Source organism: Cicer arietinum, chromosome 1 (genome assembly GCF_000331145.2).
Source record: "Cicer arietinum cultivar CDC Frontier isolate Library 1 chromosome 1, Cicar.CDCFrontier_v2.0, whole genome shotgun sequence".
NCBI lineage: Eukaryota > Viridiplantae > Streptophyta > Magnoliopsida > Fabales > Fabaceae > Cicer > Cicer arietinum.
The window spans coordinates 21,334,209-21,356,637 of NC_021160.2; the positions used below are offsets into that span (position 1 = coordinate 21,334,209).

Genomic DNA, 22,429 nt, shown 5'->3' on the forward strand with positions numbered 1-22,429 from the left:
ATAATATATATATATATATATATATATATATATATAGACACACATACACATACAAAATACTTACATAATAAGTACATTTGATACACCTTTATATATAAATGAAATTTCAAAACAATCGTTATCAATCAATGCAAAAGTATATTTAGGTAGGTGGAAACAATGGTGCTTGTAAACCATGTTAGGGTCTTCTTTTGGTGGGGTATTAAAATCATTACATATTTGAATGTTATCGTATTATATACAAATGATTATTCATCGTACAACACTACTTGTCCTCATTTTCACCACTTTTGTGTGTTGATATAAGATCACTTTTACAATTCATCCTTGACTCATTGTGATATTTTTGAAAGATGAAAGATTAGTACATGAAGTCTATTTGGTTTTCTTGATCGATTAGGTGAAGTATGTTGTGAGCACAATTCAAACTTAAAGATATATTGAATTCATTCATCATTTCCACACGAGCTTTCAATTCTTAACCTCTAATAAATGTTGTTGTCAAAGTTTTAAATTGTCTTCTAAATTGAAGCTTTTAACAACAACTTCTGCAGATATATTGGCCTTAATTAGGGGTGTACATTATTATATAAGTGTGATATGTGCACTTGAAGGGACCTTTATTTATATATGCTTTTAATCCTCTAGTGCTTGTGGCATGTATTGCATAATTACAATTGTGGGTTGTACATGTTATTGTTGGGTAAAAGCAAGCAAGGAAGATAAACAATATGAATGACAAAGAGATATTATTTTATTTTTTTAGAAAAACCTCTATTTTTCTAACATATATAATTTGTATTATATGTGCTTTATTTTATATAATAGTATTCAAACTCTAGTCACTTTTTCATTTACTTTTAAGTTAAAGTATTTTATATTATGTTTAATATTTATATAATTTTAAAGGGGACTAAATTAACATAAGTAATATATATATATTAAAGACTATTTATTACACTTATACAATTTATAGACTAAAATAAATATAGCATTGCAAAAATTTAGGATTAAATTGATGGTTTTTATGTCACAAGTTGGTTTAAGAAATCATGGATCTGGAATTTTAAATTAGTTTTAAAAAAATTTAAAAACTTATAACTGGTTTTAAAAACTTATAACTAGTTTTAAAAACTTATAAAATTAGTTATGTATATAATCGATTTTATACTCAGTTTTGTGAAATCAAATCTAATTATATGAGTTAATGATTATAAAAATTAGTTATAATAAGTGATTTTTGTATGGATGCGAATTAGTTATGTAGATATAATATCTATGAGCAATTCTAATGAGAAGGCAAAAACCTAGTCGTCTCAACCTAGCCTCCTTATACTTCTCTTTTCTTAATCCATCAATATATGTGGTATCAATTTTTTTCAAATTATTTAAATAAATGGTTTTTACATAAATTTAGTTTTTCTTTCATATTTATATTTCTCTTTTTCTTAATCCACCAATATATGTGGTGTCATTTTTTTCAAATTATTTAAATAAATTGTTTTCACATAAATTTAATTTTTCTTTCATGTTTTGTATCTGATTTTGATTTTATGATTTAGACGCGACATTATTTTATTTTTTATTTTAGTGTGAAGTTATTTGATTTTCTTTTAGTTATTACAATATTCGCTTTTGTTTACATTAAACTCTGATTCAGTATAAATTTAATCTATAAATTTGACGCGTCAACGTTAAACATTCACATGCTTGAGTATAGAATTTGACGTCGTTGACGTTAAATATTCATATATATTTAACGTTGTCAACGTTAAATATTTATATATTTGAATATTTGATGTATTTTAATTTTGTAACCTGTAAAATACTTTTTTTATTTTATATTATTAATTTAGTTGTTGTGAATTTTTTCTTAGATATTTTTGTATATTTTTTAATACGTTATATATGACTCAATAAATTTGATATGGATCCCGATATCATGTGACTCTGTTTCTAAATTGGTGGGACCACAAACGTGTATTATAACAAATGTTGCTGTTTAGTTAATTCAAATTAAAAAAAAAAAAAGGTATTACTAATATACTCTTTAATTAATAAATTTTTTTCATTGATTGAAATTTAAATCGGTGTCCAGGAATTATTTAGTTAAAGTACCTTTGTTTAGGGAAAAAAGTGTCTTTGCATATCTCATTTTCCATCTCATATGCAATGCTTTATTTTTGTGTGTGCGTCAAAGTATCCACGCCTCTTCATGACCCTATCCAAACTAATTATTAGCATACTATATTTAATAAAAAGATGAAATAATGATAAAATAAAGGTAAAGAATATAAAGCGTGTTTGTTATAAAAATACTACTATAAAAAGATAAAATCATTTTAAAAAAATAAAATACTACTAAAAATAATTTTTAAAAATTATAACAAACAACCTTAAAATACTTTACTAATATTTCCTCCCATCTTTTTTATAGAAGATATTTGAATTAAAATTTATTTAGCAAAAATTGATATATTTAATTTATAATATAAATCAAATACATTAATTTTTGTAGACTAAATTTTAACTCAAATATGTTGTATAAAAACAATAGGAAGGAATCTATTATTTTTTCTAATTCTAATAATATAACTTTTTAATAGTGTTAATGGAGATAACAATATGTTTGGATCACCTTCTACTTAAAGACAAAGACAAGCCCACAAAATGCTAAGCCAAGCACTATCTAAACATCATACTGTCCAAATTATACCATAATTGTCACATATTCAAATGATTTGCGTGTTGTGTGAACAATTATATCTTTACCAGTCAATTTTGTTAGTTAAACGGATACAAATTTTAAGATTTTCCCTATGATTATAAGCCAAGTAAAATTGATCCACGGTGCATGTGATAAACAATACAGACAATCATCTTTATGTCGTCTACTTAAACTTTGGGACCAATGGACCATAAATATCTCCATACATAAACAATAATATTGAGACACCATGCACCTAATTTTGAAATTGCAGGGACACATTGTTTTTTTTTATTTAAAAAAGGACAGTTCAATATATACTATTTTAATTTTTGGGCAAAAAAATTGTAGAGTTAAGTAAAGCACCATAACTTGCCTTTCGGTCACTCTTTGGCCTCTTTACATCCACAAAAAATCCCACTCACATTTTCAAACAAAACTGAAGCATCATTTCATTGTCTTACAAAAAATTAATTAAGAAGGAATTTGTGAAAGCTGCTGTCCAAAATTCCCAATAGGGATTGTGTAGAAATAACATAGATTATCTGCCTTTCACGTGGAAAAGACAGTAATTTTTACTCGGTTTACACCATTGGATTTATCCAGCGTCAATGGAAACAGTTTTCGAAATTTAAAGCATATGAAATATTTTATTGGTTGATATAAAATTAAAAAGAATAACATAATATATAATTATAAAACATTTCAATGTCACGATTTATATATTTATTGAAATATTTTTTTTATTGTTTAATTTAAAAAAAAACGTATCCATTCTTTTCTCTTTTAAATTCCTCCTCCCAAACATATATACTGCTATGTAAAATTGAAAACTTAATTTGATGTTATAAAATTTATAAATGAGTGTGAGAGAATGAAAGACGAGTTTCCTCGCTTAAAATTTATTTATTTTCTCTGATTTTAAATATCTTTATATTAACTAATTCAAATGGAATCTGTCTGGAATGAATCTAGAGATATAAATATTAACTTGTAATCTTTTATGATTTTTATATTTTTGAATTTGTCAACCTGAAAATAAAAAATGTTAACTTAAGGATTTTTAATATCTTCAAGAAGAATTTAAAAAATTATTTACATTACTGACGATCAATTCAAACAAATCTCGTTTGGATTAATTAACTCGAAGCGTGTTAAAATTGTCTAAAAAATATTAAACTAAATTTTGCGGAGTTTTTTAGTATGTATGCAGTGAAAGCACTTATATAACCATTTAGAAAAACACTTTTAACATCCATTTGAAATTACAAAATATTATTATTTGCAACAAAAGAAAGTAGGATACAAATAGCTTCTAATATGGCTACTGGAGCAAATGTCTCAGTGTAATCAATGTTCTCTTGTTGATTGTAGCCTTATGCGATAAGTTTTGCCTTGTTTCTGACCACTTCACCTTTTTCATTTAACTTGTTTTTGAAAACTCACTTGGTTCTAAAAATGTTCTTCTTTTGTCTAGGGACTAGATCCTAAAACACCATTTCTATTAAATTCATTTAACTCTTTTTACATTGCAAGAATCCATCCATGATCTACCAATGCTTCATAAATAGAGGTAGGCTCAATTGATGAGAGTAAGCCAAGTAAAGTGGTACCTTTTAGTGATGATTTGGTCCTCAAATGAAAACTTGCACTTCTAATTATTAGAGTTTCAGGATGAGATGACTTGTATTTCCATCTAGATCTTTTTTCTAATTTATCTTAACTGCTTCTAACTTCATCAGAGTGATCATTTGAAGATTTATTATATTCTTCTGATTTGCTTGTATCCTCTGATTTTTGAAGTTATTTTGATTTGTCTACATCTACTTCCTTTAGTTCCGGTAAACTTGCACTATCATTATCTTGCTTTGACTTTTCAAGATCAAGTTGTTTGTCATCTAATTTAACATGTACGGATTCTTCCACTATCAAATTTACCCTAAACCCTAAACACTCTATAAGTTTTAGATCTTTCAGAGTATCCAATGAAGGTACACTTTTGAGATATAGAATCAAATTTACCAAGTTTATCTTTAGTGTTCAACATATAACAAGTACAACCAAATTGTTTAAAATAAGATATGTTAGACTTTTTACCTTTCCACAATTCATATGATGTTTTATTCAATATAGATCTATTTACGACTCTATTGAATATAACATGCAATATTAATTGCTTCAATCCAAAAGTGTTTTGCAACATTCACATCATGTAACATGACTCTGGCCATTTCTTGGAGTGGTATATTCTTTCTTTCTACAACTCCATTTTGTTAGGATGTTCTATGAGAGGAGAAGTTATGAGAGACTCCATTATCATCACAAAAATTTCAAAGAACTTGTTTTTAAATTCTCCTCCATGATCACTTCTAATTGTTACAATCTTAAAACTTTTTTCATTCATTATTTATTTGCAAAATGTGATAAATACTTTGTGGGATTCATCCTTACTTCTTAAATTTTTTACCCATGTGCACCTAGTATAATCATCTACTATAACAAAGCCATATTTCTTTCCACTTAGAGATGTCGTTTTCATTGACCCAAAGAGATTAATATGTAAGAGCTCAAGGGTTATTGAGGTATAGACTGAGTTCTTAGAATTAAAGGATTTCTTTGTTTGTTTTCCTTTTTGACAAGCTTCGCACATAATTTAAGTTTTGTAACTAAGCTAAGGTAGACCTCTAACTAGTTAAATTTTATTCAGTTTTGAAATTAATCTAAGGATTACATTACCTAATATTTTGTGCCAAATTAGTTTCTCTTCACTTACTAACATAAGACACTTAATCTCTTGTTTCTCTAGACTAATCAAATTTATCTTATAAATGTTGTTTTGCCTCTAACCTATAAAGAGTACAGATCCATCTTTTTGACTAATTGCCTTGCATGTTTTTTGATTAAATATAATATCATAATTATTATGACTTAATTGATTAGTACTTAATAAATTATGCTTAAGACCTTTAACAAACAACACATTTTTAATAGAAGGGGAAATACCATTACCAACTATACCTTGACCAATGGCCTGGCTTTTTTGCTTTCCTCCAAAATTCATTGTGCCTCATTTGCTCAGTGGTAGTTCTTGGAACATAGAAATTTCTTCTGTCATATGTTGCGAGCATTCACTGTCTAGGTACCATGATTGGTGTTTTAACTTGATTGCCGAAAACATCTACAACATAGACAATGTTGTTCTTAGGTACCCAAATTTGGTTGGGTCCTGGTTTGTTAGTCTTGAAAGATTTCTTGTCTTTCCTTGTATTAAGATGTGACAAGATAATTTGGAGTGACCTTTCTTAGAGAAAACAATACACAAGATATCAGAGGGAACATGTTCAGTTCAATTACAGTTTCTTCAAATCATATTCCTCTTTTACCATTTCTACTAACTCCATATATTATAGAAGCATATTTGCTTCTTTCCATACCATTAGCAAGAAAATCTTGAAATACTTCTTCATGCTTATCAGAGTTACATGTAGTATTTTTAATTAATGTTGAACTATTATCAGTTTTCAGAGTTGCATTTTCTGTTTTATGTTCAGTAATATCAATTTTCAAAGTTGCATTTGCTGTTTTAAATTCAACACTTTGATTTTTTAACACATTAACTTTTTCAGTTAGGTTTGCATATTAATAGCTGCAAAATGTGAATAGGATGATGGAGTTGGTATAAGGAGTTATCTCGTGGGGAACCTGTGTTTTAGATGGATATTATTATATAATAGATTTCCAACTCAAGTTGAATTATGGAGGAGATGTGTCATTTAAGATGTGCATCAATAGAGCTATGTTTTATGTTTCGACGGTATAGAAATTAACAAGTCACTTGTTTACAAATTGCAACAAAACTAGAAAGATATGAGATTCAATTTTGAATTGGCTGGACTATAATAGAAGTGGATGGACTACTAACATGGTTGAAAGTTTCTTATGTTTCAATCAACTTTTAAAGGGAGAAAAGGGAGAAAAGTGTCTTATTTAGATTGGTTATCTGAAAGTTAAACAAGATTGTCCGACATGCAAGAATTGGGCAAATTATCACATTTCAAACTTCATAAGTTTAACCATGCTACATTAGATAATAAAAATTGAAGAAACAACGGAAATAGAGCAATACAAACCATGAAGGTCATGATCAATTTGATTCAGTTAATCTAATGTGGTTGTGTTTGAGTTAGACTTGCTCTGAACATAAAAGAAGAAATTTCACATATATAGACATGCTACAACATGCCATTGATTGTTTATGTGTGCACACATTAAGGCATATGCATGTGCATTCAATTCATTAGTCGAATTAACTAATTGTGTGAACAATTAAATGAAGAATGCATACATGCATAAAACAGATGAAATGAAAGACTTGGTATACACACATTAATGCAATGATTATTTGTTCATGCGTGTACAATAGATAGATTATATGTATTAATCATACCTATAAGTTTTTTCTCTTTCCAACGAGATATATTGATACAATTAAGACACATACAATAGGAGTTGATTATGGTACAATAGGAATAGTTATGTCTTGTCCTTCATTTTTCAACAAATCAAATGCATCTTTAGAATGTATTGCTTACTTGAGTAAAAAAAATGATTTATCATTCAAAACTTAAAAAGGTACATCCACAACATTAAATAATTAGTCATACTTAAAGTATCAATAGAGAAAAGAAAAATATAAGAAAATGTGAAGAAAAAAGAGGCAAAGAGAAGAGGTTATGAAAATGGACAAACAAGCAACATGTTAATGATTATGTAATTATGTTAGTGTTTGTGCAAATTGGTAGTGGTAGTAACAGTAGTATATAAATATTGATTTGGTATGAAATTTTAATGAATTAAATAAGCTTTTAGTTCCTATAAAATTGTTGTATTTCATTTTTAGTCTTTATATACTTATTTAACCTAATTAAAATTCTAGGTTGATAATTCTATTGTTAAATAGTTATGTATAAAATTATGGGTACATGCACATAATTTGGGTATCTATTTATGAAATGAGATAAGAAAATGAGAGAGAAAAAAATTAACTCAGTCAAGTTACAATCATTCAATTTGACAAATATGTTGTTAAGTTGATTCGTATAGGATTTGTTTTTAAAACAATTAAACAATCTATTATTAAAGAGAACTATAAACACATTATAAGCATATGATGTGCCAATAATAAAAATACACGAGTATTAGGGATTTATGATCTTCAATCGAACAATGTAAACAACAAAAATCCAAATATGAAAACCACCAACTAAATCACCAAATAACCTGTAAAACAAGACTAATTCAAACATTGAGACGTATTTGACAACGATTGGTTGAAATCATATTTAAATCCAAACACTAGTGCATTTTAACCTTGTTACATCGTCGATATTAGATCGGTTGTTATACATCCAATGCAATAAGTAAGACAATGACAAATTTGTTATTATAGTAAACTTTGTTAAATATGTTCTAATTGAACTGTTCTAACATACATATTTTAAATAAATAAAAAAACTGCACAAAAAATAAGCTGTGATAAATTTATTATTATAGTAAATTTTGTTAGATCTGTTCTAATTGAACTGTTATAACATATACATTAAAAAAAAGATTACACAAGAAAAAGGCGGTGGAAAATTTGTTATTATTACAACTTTTGTTAGATATGTTTTGTTAGACCGATCAAACAAGCCTTTTACAAAAATAAAATCCCTAAATTAACCAAAAAAATTAGAAATCACGCGTGAATCCGAACCTATTTTTCATCCTTTATACCTCGTTCTTCTGCAAACCCAGTCACAAATTAATGACCCGCGAATTCAAAACTATTTTTCATCCTTCAACCTTCATCAAACCCAGCCACAAATTAAACACGCGCATCTTACCCGTGAAAACGTTTTCATCCTTCCACCTTTAACCTTCATCCTTCAGTGAAAATGTGAATCGTGAATCAAACGCAACTTTTAGCCTTCATCGTCGTCGACGAGTTGGTCTGACACAACATTTTTCTACTTCAGCACCGACGACGAGTTTTCTTTGTCTTCCTTTTCCATCTATCAAGGAGCATTTCCGTTGAGAAGTGTCAATTTCTTTCACTATCGAGAAGTGTTTGTTGATTTCTCCGGTAATTTTCTAATAATTCTTGTTTGTTACTCAACAATCTAAAATTATTTCTTTGTTAATTATTCTTATTATTAATCTTTAATTGATGGAGAAATTTCTATATAAGTGATGGTGAAATTTGTGAAGTGATGATGCCTAAAAAACTATGAAAGTGATGAAGAAATTTGAGTAATAGTAGTTACCCCAATTTTCAACCATCCTTTAAAACTACATGATATGTGTTTGTAATATTGTCTCTGTTAATAATAAGTCTAATGCTATAATTTTTTAAACATATTTGTCAATTTGAGTTTGTGATTTGTGTTGGTTGTTGCTTAATGTGTTCATACTCTTATGTTTGAAATAATGGAGTTATTTTATGCAGTTATATTGCTTTGCTGGGTAGCTATTTTATATACCTTTAGTTAGAAATACAATAAGTTAGAATACAAACAATCATACAAGAATCATAATTCAGACAAGAATCATAAAGCACCAAATTAGTACTACAATTTTGATATGTGTAGAGAGGAAACCTTATATTCTACAATTTATGACTTTGTTACGGAAAGTAGCTAGATATCAACTGTGTTGGTGCTGGTTCTCAGATTTTTATATGCTTGAACTCTTCTGAGCTATGTACTTATGTCATGTGTGATTTGGTGACCAATGAATGGGTTGAATTGCCAAAATGTTGCATCAACAAGGAAGTCGTAGAGTTTATGTCTGCATTTCCGTTCGAGCCACAGATAGAGGCTTCTGTGTGACTATGAAATGCCCTTTTTATCTTTGGTCTTTGTTATGAACTCTTTTTATGTTCTATTAGTCTGAATTTTATTTTGATTTGTACTTGATTTTTTCATGCAACATAGGTAGAAATGGAGGCTAACCAAATGATTGTTTGCTGACAGGTTTTTTGTAATTTTCTTAATTGTTTCCTGGATCTGATGGTTATGATTGATTGACATTGTAAATTTTGTCTACACTAACACCGTGTACAAATTAAATCCTTAATTAATTAAGATATCCCAAAGGGTCTTTACTCACCACTCATAACTATTATAACATATTGCAAATTTGTCTCCCCTATAGCTTTAATTCTATCTTTCTCTTCATCAATCCACCTTGTGATCCTATGAACAATAATAACAATTAGCTTGTGTGTCACAATTATTCTAGGCCAAAAAGTTTACATGATAGAGAAAAAAAATCCAAATTATAAAGTAGCTTACCTTTCTCTTAAATAGCTTGCATTGGCAAAGTAAATTGGTGCATCAATATTTAGAATTAGTATTCTAGGAACACGGTTTGCATTTGGATAATGCTCAACATTTCTGTATATTACAGAATTTGGAATGTTTCCTAAAACAAATGTCATTGGCCTTTCAATAAATAGCAGTATCCTAAGAACAAATATTGCAACCTAAATATACATTAGGAAACACATATTAATTTCACAAACATGTATATCAAACTTAGAAATGGGAGAACAAAGAGGTCATTAATACATACTGTTATGACTAAGCCAATTTCAACACTACCAAAGACAACACCAATATATGCACTAATGCATACGAAAAAATCGAATTTGTCGACCTTCCATAGATGGATGGCTGCTTCATAATCTATAAGGCCAAGCATTGCAGATACAATTATATCTGCTAGTACCACAAGAGGAGTGTAATAGAACAAAGGTGTCAAGAACAACAATGTCAACATGACTGCAATTGACATTACAATGTTGGATGCTGCAGTCTTTCATCCAGCATTATAGTTCATAACCGAACGCAAAAATGGTCCTGAAAATATGATTATTTTTATACCACAAAGATCAGTAATTGATCATGTAGTAAAAGTAATATTGGTTGTTCTTGTAGATGAAGTGAATTATATATATATATATATATATATATATATTGCTATCAATATGGTAGTTTTTAAACATTGCAAAGCTTCTTCCAACAAATATTCCTTCCTGAAAAATATCATCAATAATATTCAACACTCAAAGATCCTTTTGAAATCTACATTAACAAAATTAGCAGATCTAGGAATTTGCCTATTACATATGTCATTTAATTGGAAAAAAAGGCATTGCATATGCCATTTTGTAGATTTAAAAGTATACTCTTGATTTAAAAGGATGTGAGTAACAAAAGTGCAACTCTTTCTACTATAATCTTGTAGTAATAGCTATGATATTGTCGTATTGATGTACATGTTTGTCAACTACCAAAAAATTTCCTATATGCACTTAACCTTAGCTTTAGAGTTGTGTTGTTTTTACACACAAATTTTGACAAAAATTTGGATTGTTGACCAAATTCAAATAAATGGTTAATTATATTCAGTTTAATAGATGGTTGATAAATATGACAAGATATCGCAACTCATTAACCTTCCACTGAATATAAATAAGTAAGATTTTGAACGTTGTTATCCATAATTTTTAAAAGTATATTTGAACAAAAGATTGATGAATGAAAAAATAAAACAAAGACAAGAATCATCTGGAAATTCAATAGTTGCACCTCCATCTCCACCATCACGCCATCAAAAATGGAAGAGAGCCCGACAAAAGCCATCGGGAGATTACTCTTCGGAAGATGCTCGTGCCATTGTAGAAAAAATTGGAAGTAATTGTGTAATCAATTATTAATTTAAACTAATAGTCATTGGTGATTTGTTCTTGCAAATGATTGGTTGTTGGAATTTAAGTGTGAGTAACTAATTCTACATTGATTAGATATGAGCTAAATGAATGATATATATTGATTAGATAACCTTAATTGTGTTTATATTGAATCCAAGGTAACACAAGTAGTTCAAGTGATAAATGGTGGTGGTTTCATAAACTAGCCCTGGTTGAAATGGTTCAGGTGTTGTTATTTCCCTACTCCATAGTCATAAGGTGTTGCAACTGACCCTGAATTCGTGGTAATTAGAGCATTCATATGTTAATTTGATTTGCTGCATTTAGAAAAAATTTGTCAGCAGGTGTTGTTTTTTCATTCCTCTATTTATAATAGCATGTAGAATAAATACAATAAATGTTAATTGATATGATTTTCTAATTCAATTCTTAATATGATTCTAATTCAAAAATTAGTACTGAACAACTAGCAAAGTATATTCCCAAATTTGCACAAAATATTGGCAAGGAACCTTTATATCTATAAGTTATATCTTGTAGTGTGTGTTTGTTGCATGTCGTGTTCTATATAGCCTCTATTTTGAATTTGGTTTCAAGTGTTACAATCAATTGGGCAAACTGGGCAATAAATTTACCTTAACTATACTGTAATTGCTCATTCAATTTGTTTATTAGAACAATAAATACTAATTATATATGCTCTGAGAAATTGCCGCATTTTTTAGAGAACCACATCAGCCTAACTATATATGGGAGGGATTAAGAACTGCTTCAGAAGAAGGGTAGGAGGGTGTTTTTCTTTGTTGGTGGTGTGATACCAATTTCGAAGCACGAGTTTCCTTTACGATTTAGATTCTTGTATTTGGATTTTTATATGTAAGTCTTCACGATTTTGTTTTAAATAAACACTCACTTTCTTAAACGAAAGAAGGCACAAATGATAATCAAAGGAGGTTAGGATTTCAGGTAAAGTAAAACCCTTTTCAATTTTAAGATTTTCTTTTCTATTGTTTGAGATCACTTGTTTTCTTCATTTCTATGTGTTTTCTATTTCTGTTTCTGATTTGAAATTTTGATTTTTGAAGCTGCGTCACTACTATAGGACCCTCCATTTAGGAAAATAGATTTATGTATTATAGCTTATTGTTGAAGTTTAATCTTTTATATGCTGATTTTATTGTTGCTTGATTTTAAAGTGTGGCTTTTGAAATTTTGTCCTACCCTTGATTCCCTTATTCATAATTGTATGGAATCCAGTTCTGGTTTCTAGAGTTATGTTTTAGCCTTTCGATAAAAAAAAATACAACTTTCATGTAGAGTAAAGTGTGAATATTTGTTTATGGTTGACGTAAGTACATTTAATTTGTAAAATTAGTCAAAAAAAAATTAATTTCATTTATAACAAATACTTATTTTAATTTATTTATTTTAATATCTTAGATAGATATATGCATCTCCTTTGTATTGACTTGGGAAAGAGTGACATGTATGGATTCATTGATCCATGTTTCATTCAGAGTGAATGTGATTCTATTGGGGCTCAAAAATACATACAAAATAAGTTGCAGCAGGATCAAAAAGAGTGTTATCTGTTACCTTATCTCAACAAGTAAGTAAAATTTTATTATAATTTATCCATTACAAGTTTATAACATAAATGTACTTAACACTTTTAACTTTTTGCACAATGTAGTTGTCATTGGCAATTGCTCGTTATTTTTTCTAAGAAGAATACTATAGTCTTCCTATGTTCGTTGGGATGGAAACCAAATAAAAATATCATGCACATCTTCAATTTGTAAGTGTTTATTGTATTTCTGGTATATGTATTTCAAATGCACGTTTAAATCTTTTTAGAAATGACTATGCTGGCCTTCTACAAATTCAATTAAACATTGTTGTGTTGGCACAAAATGGAAATGCTAAGGCACGTGCAAATGCACAAAATTTGAGTTTTTAGATTCTTTGCTTTTGTGAGAGATATATGTCGAACATGCTTGATGGCACAAAATTATTGTATATCAACACTTTTTTAAGAGGCTTATAGTTTTAAAGGTAGTGAACAATATAATAATATAATTCATCTCTATGTGGTTTATTTGCTACAATAATTTGTTTTTCCTTTATTGATTTTATTTATTGGCACTTTGTAGTTAGCTATAAGTCTATAACAATAGGAAAATGATACAAATTCAAAGAAATTAAATAAATTTTGTTAATGAGTGTTTATAAACTTTAATTGATAAATTTTACTTTTATTTGTTGACTAGTGTTTTAGGATGTCAAATAGGAAATTTGTTGTTGAGTGTAGTTTTCTTGTTTGGTCATTTCCTCCAAAGCTAAGGAAGCTCAAAAAGGGAAAATATTGTGAAAACCATTTCCCAATTTGTAAGTGTCTAGTACAATTTTAATGAATATTTTATTTTTGTAGAGCTTTGGGTGAATATAATAAGTTGCGAAGATTAAGAAAGAATAAGCTCACATGAAACATTCTCACTGTAAGTTGTTTAGATTATATATATATATATATATATATATATATATATATATATATATAATTTCAATTATAATTTATATGTCTTTATCTATATAATATTTACTCATTATAATTTACATACAATATTTAATTTTAGGGCCAAAGACAACTTAAAGGTTATGAGTGTGGTTACTACATTATAATACATATGTTGAACATTGTATCTAGTGACCTTGTTGATTTATGGATGCGGGTATGTGATAGATTTTTTCAAAGTTAATATTAATTAACTACTTATGATTTTTAAAGGCACATGATTTAGATAACTTTGTTATTTCAATGTTTATAATTCATATATTTGGAGACTCAAAATCATTCGAAGATGAAGAAATGATGAATGTCCGACAACGTCGTGCACACTTGATTCTTGAACTAATAGAAAATGCTTGAAGCACTTGTATCATTTTAGTATCTTTAGACTCTTAATAGAAGATAATGTTTTTTTTTTTTAACTAGTGAATATTATGTAGCTCTAAATTTGATAACTTTGATTTTGTAAAAAAAATTATGACTCATTGTCATTGATTTTTAAATGTAAAGCTTCGTATGAAGTTTTGTGTTTTATGGTTGAATGAGAAATTCTAGTTAATAAGGTAATATGTGAAATTATGCGGATGCATATGTAAGGGGTGAAAGTTATGAAGAAAAAAAATTAAAAAGTTAATTATTTAAATCGATTGGTTCATCGATAAAATAAACAATTTTGAATATGAATTGTTATATTGGTTCAAATTTAACCGATGTAATAAATCAATTTTGAATTTGACTTGTTATATTGGTTCAAATTTAATCGATCTAATAAATTAATTTTGAATTTGACTTGTTATATTAGTTCAAATTTAACCGATCTAATAAATCATTTTTGAATTTGCCTTGTTATATTGGTTCAAATTCAACTAATCTAATAAATTATTTTTTAATGTGACTTGTTACATCTATAATTTTAGTTGATTTAATAATTAACTATTTATTACAACGTTTGATATTAGATCGGACAAGAAACCGATCTAACAAGTACATAAAAACCGATCTAATAAGGTTTAATTGCACCGGCGAAAGTAACTTTATATTTAAGCCAACACCAACAAAGTAACTTAACATATTAACCACTTTATGAATGTTTATGAATGTTAAATTCTTTGAGCGTGAAAAGTATATGATTAATCAATTTTTCATATAGTCCAAATAGAAGTTAGTCAAAAAAAGATTTTAAAAAAATGATACACTTTCCTACCAAACATGTCTAGCTCACTAAATTATTGTGCGTGAACTAAAGCTACATTAGAGAAAGAATCTCGAATCTCTAATCAATTAAGACTATTTCCTCATACTAATCCAAAGAGAGACAATCGAAAAACAAATATTCAATAGTTTCTTTTGATCCGTAATCAGCCACACACAAATTGAATGAACTAATAAGTTCATTTCAATTTAACAAATTTTTTGTTAAGTTTGTTAGTGTAGCAAACTGATTTAGAATTATGTTTAGTGTTACAAACTGATTTAGAATTATTTTTAAGATTAATAATTAATAAGAATTTTAGTATTTAAATAGAATTGGATTAACTGAAATGTTTGTAAGTTGAATTTTAAAGTTGCGTTAAAAATTCAATATTTATTAAATCGTTTATTATTAAATCAGACGCAAAACTAAGTTAAAATATATTTTTAATTGAGTTAAAAAGCTAAAACTACCATATAATAATAATAATAATAGTAATAATAATAATAATAATAATAATAATAATAATAATAATAAAATCCATTGATTATTCAATATTCATTGAACATGTGCACACTACTTTTTAAGCATTGAAAATTCGAAATCATCCGTGATTCCAAATATGTATCAAAACTCATGATGAGAACGAATTTGTGTCTATAAATATACTACAACTAGTATCACTCCTCTTATAGCTACCTCGCATTTTATGGACTTGAATTTCTTTTTTATAATTAATTATTGAACATGGAAGGTGGGGTACCAGAAGCAGATGTTTCTGCTTTTAGAGAATGTATTTCTCTTTCATGGAAAAATCCTTATGTTCTTCGCCTTGCTTTCTCTGCTGGAATCGGTGGTTTTCTCTTTGGATATGACACTGGTAAACCACTTTAAATATACATTAAATAAATTAACCACTTTAATGCTCTGTTTTACTTTTTATTTATTTTTAAGTTCTCTTGTAAACAACAATTAATTAATTATGTAAAAACACAAATAGTTGCTAGTTAGTTAATTAATTATAGTTATGGTTATTGGGTATGTGCAGGAGTCATATCAGGGGCTCTTTTGTACATAAGAGATGATTTCGAGGCTGTGGATAGACAAACTTGGCTACAGGTAATGTTCATGAAAATTCCATTAAAATAATTATCCATTTCATTTCCACTATTTTATTTTTCATGTTTCTTGTCAAATTCTTTAATCATTAATGACCCTTCATATATAACCATCATCTTGCCCCAAATAAATAACACAAGCATGTGGCGACAGTGTTCTCAATTTTAAAGAATTTTAGTTATTAATTAATTAATTAATATCATTATCACAAGTAAAGGCTCACTCTCTACGAAGGATCGAATAGTTTGCTAAATCTAGATTGCTAAATCATGTCCATGAGCTAGATTGTGTGAAAAAATGGTTTCTCACTTTTTTTATTTATAATTTTAATTAGATCACTTATTTTCAAATTTGTTATTGTTAAAATTCAAATCGTATACATAGTTCAATTAATTTGTGTAGACATATAGTCCTTTATAAAACTAAGATTCATTCCACTTTTTCAGATCAATATCTTGGTTTCTAAAATGTTGTCAAAATTCCGCATTTACGTCGCACATGTATAGTAAATTAGAGTAAAAATATATATTCCAACAAATTATAAAAACTGATGTATAATAATTAACAAGTTTAAAAATACATAAAAAGTTTGTAATACTTGGTTCAACTAAAAAATGTCACAAGACTAAGTTAAGTGGAAGTATAAGATTTTATGTTGAGTTTGAACTTGAAATATTAGGATTGTGTGTATGAATTTTAAGTTTTAAAAAAATACACAAAAGCAATACCGATGATATTATGCATTTACATTAAAAAAATGATAGTTATACATTTGCAATAAAAACTGATTTTTGTTGTTTAAGGATGTGGTCCCCGATCATTTTACACCTTCAGTTTTTGACCAATAATTGTGTGGTCATAGATACTTTTGAATTCAATCGCGAATTGAATTATCAAAATCTTCTTTTTCTAATATGCTACTTCCTTCTCACAAGTGACTCATTTATAAAAAATTTTTCAAAATTATTCTTTCAATATATATTCTTTTTTAATTTATATTACTTTTAATGGAATATCTTTTATTATAAATTTATGATATTGATAATGTACTAATTAATAAATATAATTTTATAAAAGTAATATTATCTTTTATTTATACATTTTTTAACATATTTAAAATGATAAAATGATTCCATTTACATGAGATGAGAGACTATTTTATTTTACAATTTGCAATCGATTTTCTATTTTCATCGTATAACACATTCATTACTTGTTTTTCTCTCATTATTTTTTGTTAAGAAACATGGAATCCATGAAAATAAGAGAAAAAAGCTTGAATTTTTTTTTCTTCGTATAAATTGTAATAGGAGTGAAATACAAAAAAATGAAAGAGAATAAAAAAGAGTCATATCTATAACTTATGTACTAACTAAGTTTACACACTAAATAACAAACAATCCTAACTAACTATATTTTCAACACTTTTTTTTTTATTTCCTCTCCGAGTACGTTTAATAGAATCTTAATTTTTTTCTATTTTAAAAAAAAATATATTAGTGATTAATTATTAGTCGAGAGTGAAAAATGTTAATAGTAAAAATATAATCTATGATGTCTTTCTAATACTAACAAACAAATTCTTAAGCTTTCTAATTAAATATAGAACATAAAAAATCACAATTTAATAGATCTTACAAGAGAATCTTTATCCTTATAAAAATAGTTACCTATATTTAGTAAAAAAAAATAATTATCAAGATACTCTTCCATGAGATGAGATAATGAGTAATATCATTAGTTATTTATTGTAGAAAAATAAAATATATAAATTGAGATAATAAATAATTAATAACAATATATGAAGAACATTGAAAAGAGTAAACTTGATTTGTTGTTTTGATATGTGTGAAAAATCAAAATATAACAACTAAAAAGAAAGATACTGAGTATTATTAATTAAGCGAAAGTAAATAAGATAATAATGTTACGTTGACACTAACAGGAAGCCATAGTGAGTACAGCACTTGCTGGAGCAATCATAGGTGCATCAATTGGAGGGTGGATTAATGACCGATTTGGAAGGAAAAAATCAATACTTATTGCAGATACACTATTTTTGATTGGATCAGTTGTTATGGCTTCTGCAATCAATCCATCTATTCTGATTGTTGGTAGAGTTTTTGTTGGTCTTGGTGTTGGAATGGCTTCAATGGCTTCTCCTTTATACATCTCTGAAGCATCTCCAACTAGAGTTCGTGGTGCTCTTGTTAGTCTCAATGGATTTCTTATCACTGGTGGACAATTTCTTTCCTATCTTATCAATTTGGCATTCACAAATGTGAGTTCAACTATATTATGCTATTCAAAATCAAATGTCTCTATATAGCTATTTTTTGACTATTGTTCAACTGTCACTTTTTCAGTTACCAGGTACATGGAGATGGATGTTAGGTGTTGCAGCACTACCAGCTCTCACACAAATTCTATTGATGCTCATGCTCCCAGAATCACCTCGTTGGTTATTCAGAAAGGTTCCATTCAATATCCCCATTTTTTTCGAAATATCACATGTATACTTCTAAATTACGGTCTGCAACTACGAGTGTGCGGATTATAGAGTGTTAATATTTAATGAAATATAAACAAAACAAAAATAATGATGAAAAGATGATATGTTGGTATAAATTTTTAACTAGATATATCTATTTTTTGTATACTATATTTTTGTTTAGATTTCATTCATAACATTACTCTAGAACAATGAGTACATTTAACATAATTTTTCTTTGCAAAAATGTGTATATTTACTTGTGTTTCATTATGTTATAAAAAAACAGGGAAAAGAAGAAGAAGCTAAAGAAATTTTAAGAAAAATATACCCTCCACAAGAAGTTGAAGATGAAATTATTGCGTTAAAAGAATTAGTTGAAATAGAAAGAAAGGATAATTCAAGTTCAGATAAGGTGAACATACTCAAACTTTTGAAAACAAAAACAGTAAGAAGAGGTTTATATGCAGGAATGGGACTACAAATATTCCAACAATTTGTTGGCATCAACACTGTAATGTACTACAGTCCAACCATAGTTCAACTAGCTGGTTTTGCATCAAATAGAGTAGCACTTCTTCTATCACTTGGCATTGCTGGAATAAATGCATTTGGTTCAATTTTGAGCATATACTTCATTGATAAGACAGGGAGGAAGAAGCTTCTTTTGTTCAGTTTGTGTGGTGTTGTTTTCTCACTTGTTGTTTTGACTGTTGTGTTTCATCAAACTACAACTAATTCTCCTATGGTTAGTGTCATTGAAACCTCTCATTTCAATAATACTTGCCCTGATTATAGAACAGCTTTGGATGCTGCTGAATGGGATTGCATGAAATGTCTTAAGGCTAATCCTCAGTGTGGATTTTGTTCTTCTGCAGATAGTAAGGTAAATTTTTCATCTTTCCTTTCCAATTGAATACTTTAAAAGATTTATTAATTTATTCAAAGTTATATTGTGCACATCATTTAAGTCATTATATTTCATTATCTATTTACAACAATTGTTTATAGTCAATAGCTTGGTTTTAAATTACCATCCGCAATTACAATTGCAGCTCTAATACTGCGCATCGTGAAGTCTTCGTAACAGAATCACAGTCGCAATTTAGGTTGCATTTGCCTGCAATGTAAAAATTTGTAGCATAACCGCAACTCTAAGTGTAATTTAAAACCATGATCAATAATTAATTAAGACAGTTTCATAGTTGTTTCACTTATTCATTCATTTGTTGTTTTTCTTAATGTATGTGAAGAAATCTTAAACGACAATTATTTAAAAATGGAGGAAGTAGTAGTTATTATCAATGTCTATGAAAATGTTGAACATTGGCAAGTCAGTACCTGATATTAGGATAATGTTTTTCCATCCTTTTCTAATTACTAACATAAATACCATAATGCTGCAGCTTTTACCAGGTGCATGTTTGATTTCAAATGACCCAACAGAAGAGCAATGCCAGAAAGAGCAAAGACAATGGTACACAAGGGGATGTCCTAGTCAAAATGGATGGCTTGCACTAATAGGCTTAGCTCTCTACATCTTATTCTTCTCACCAGGAATGGGAACAGTTCCATGGGTTGTTAACTCTGAAATCTATCCATTAAGATATAGAGGAATTTGTGGAGGAATGGCATCAACATCAAATTGGGTTTCAAATCTCATTGTTGCACAATCTTTTTTGTCATTGACAGATGCTATTGGGATTTCATTCACATTCATGATATTCATATTCATAACTGTTGCAGCCATTATTTTTGTCATTGTTTTTGTACCGGAAACAAAGGGACTTCCAATTGAAGAGGTGGAGAATATGTTGGAAAGAAGATCTTTGAATATTAAGTTTTGGCAGAGAAGTTCTGACTCTGATCAAGTACTCACTCAAAAGAATGTGTCGTGATAGATTAGTATTATAGATTTATTCTACAAGATTATTGTATTTTGTCTTTTAAAATTTGGGTTTATATATGTACATTATATTGTGTAACAAGTTATGATGATGTTGAATAAACCATATTTTTCTGCTAAGTACCGAATAAATAATTTGCTTAAACTATACAAAAGAAATTGATTCGGCCACAATTTTTTTTGTCGGATGAAAAGCCTACTTCATTCCCCCAAAAATTCAGGAGTAGGTGCAATTATACTAGATGCAGTCCACGCTACTCGAACCCTACTATTTGACTTAAGCACCCCTCCTATTTTTATGTTGTTTTTAACAAATAGTACTTTCCATTTTCCCTTTCCTATTGTTTTTTTTTTTTACAAATACTTCTTACCTTTGGTTCGTAGAGCTCAAATTAATGGTTGTCCTGAACTCTTGTGTGGTTGCATAGGGCTCTAAATTTTTAGTGGTATAATCTTTTATCATAGTATAACAAAATTATATAGTAAAAAAAATTGCATAAAAAAATCAAAGTTTGAATAATTTAATGTTTTGTTTTTATTAAATTTTAAGTTTAAAATTCTAAATTTATAAATTATTGAGTCATTATGGTTGAATACGTATAAAAAATGATTGATCTTTTTTTTTTTTTTATCTTATACTAAAATTAGAACCCTAGTCCCTAGAAAAAGAACAAAAAAACTAGACTATTTTCATCTCAATATATTTTCTCTCTTGTTGAAATGATTGCTAAATGAGATTTTGTCATTCAAAAATATGTTAATCACATCAAAAATAATAAAATTCATTATCATAGCCATAAGATCAAAGATGAAGTGATTTATATAAATTGAAAAATATAATGAATTGATTAATATCACATTAGATATAATAAAATTTATCATTATATGAATTTTAAAAATATAAAGAACATGTATAAATAAATAGGACAGCAAGTTTACACTTGGCACATATCTAGTGCCTAAATTCAACTAAAATTATATATTTGAAAAACTATGTCATGAGTTATAATATCTGTTTTTCTTAAATTATTGAAAAATTTAAAAGCACAATCGACGCATCCTAAATTTTTAGAAGACAGACAATTTGTCTACAAGAAACTAAGGAACCATTAACTTTGTGAAAATATTTTTGTTTGTTTGAATTTGTGTTAATTTTATTTATGAATATAGAAATAAGAAACTTATGAAATGAGTAATTTTGTCAACATATCTAAAAAAAAATAAAAATGTCAAAAAATTGTTTTTATTATTTTCATAAATATAACTCCGTTGATTAATATTTCATTTTTTTCGCCATAACAATAAATTATTTTAATAATCTCTCATCGAAGATAAAATTAAAATCAACATACATCTTAAAAAATAAAAACACTAAATATTTTTATAAAATCAACCAGACCTAGTGTTTTGAAGATACGGGAGAGAGACAATGGGTTCCATGTTCATTGGGTTTTCAAAGGGAGAAAAAAGTGAAATGAGAGTGGTCAAGGGGTGGCTTTATTATGTGACTTATTTATGTGGTGAAATACTATAGTAAAAAGGGGGTGCGAATAGCATGTCGGCGTGAAAAGGAAAATGGTTATGGAAACTGGTGGGATGTAAACATGAAACTATAATGAAAGAGGTTAGATATGGGCCAAAGCAAAAATTGGTGTATTAAAAAACATAATAACAATGAAAAAGGAGAGGGGGG

General features: G+C 27.8%; 1 protein-coding gene across 1 annotated transcript; it reads left to right on the top strand.

Annotated features, from left to right (window-relative positions):
• The first annotated feature begins 15,840 nt into the window (after positions 1–15,840).
• On the top strand, positions 15,841–20,856 carry LOC101509343 (probable inositol transporter 2). Its single transcript, XM_004488226.4, has 6 exons — positions 15,841–16,100; positions 16,269–16,339; positions 18,285–18,620; positions 18,706–18,813; positions 19,120–19,716; positions 20,237–20,856. Exons 1-6 carry the CDS (start codon positions 15,968–15,970, stop codon positions 20,726–20,728), a joined length of 1,737 nt encoding a protein of 578 aa, XP_004488283.1. The 5' UTR covers positions 15,841–15,967; the 3' UTR covers positions 20,729–20,856.
• Positions 20,857–22,429: the final 1,573 nt, after the last annotated feature.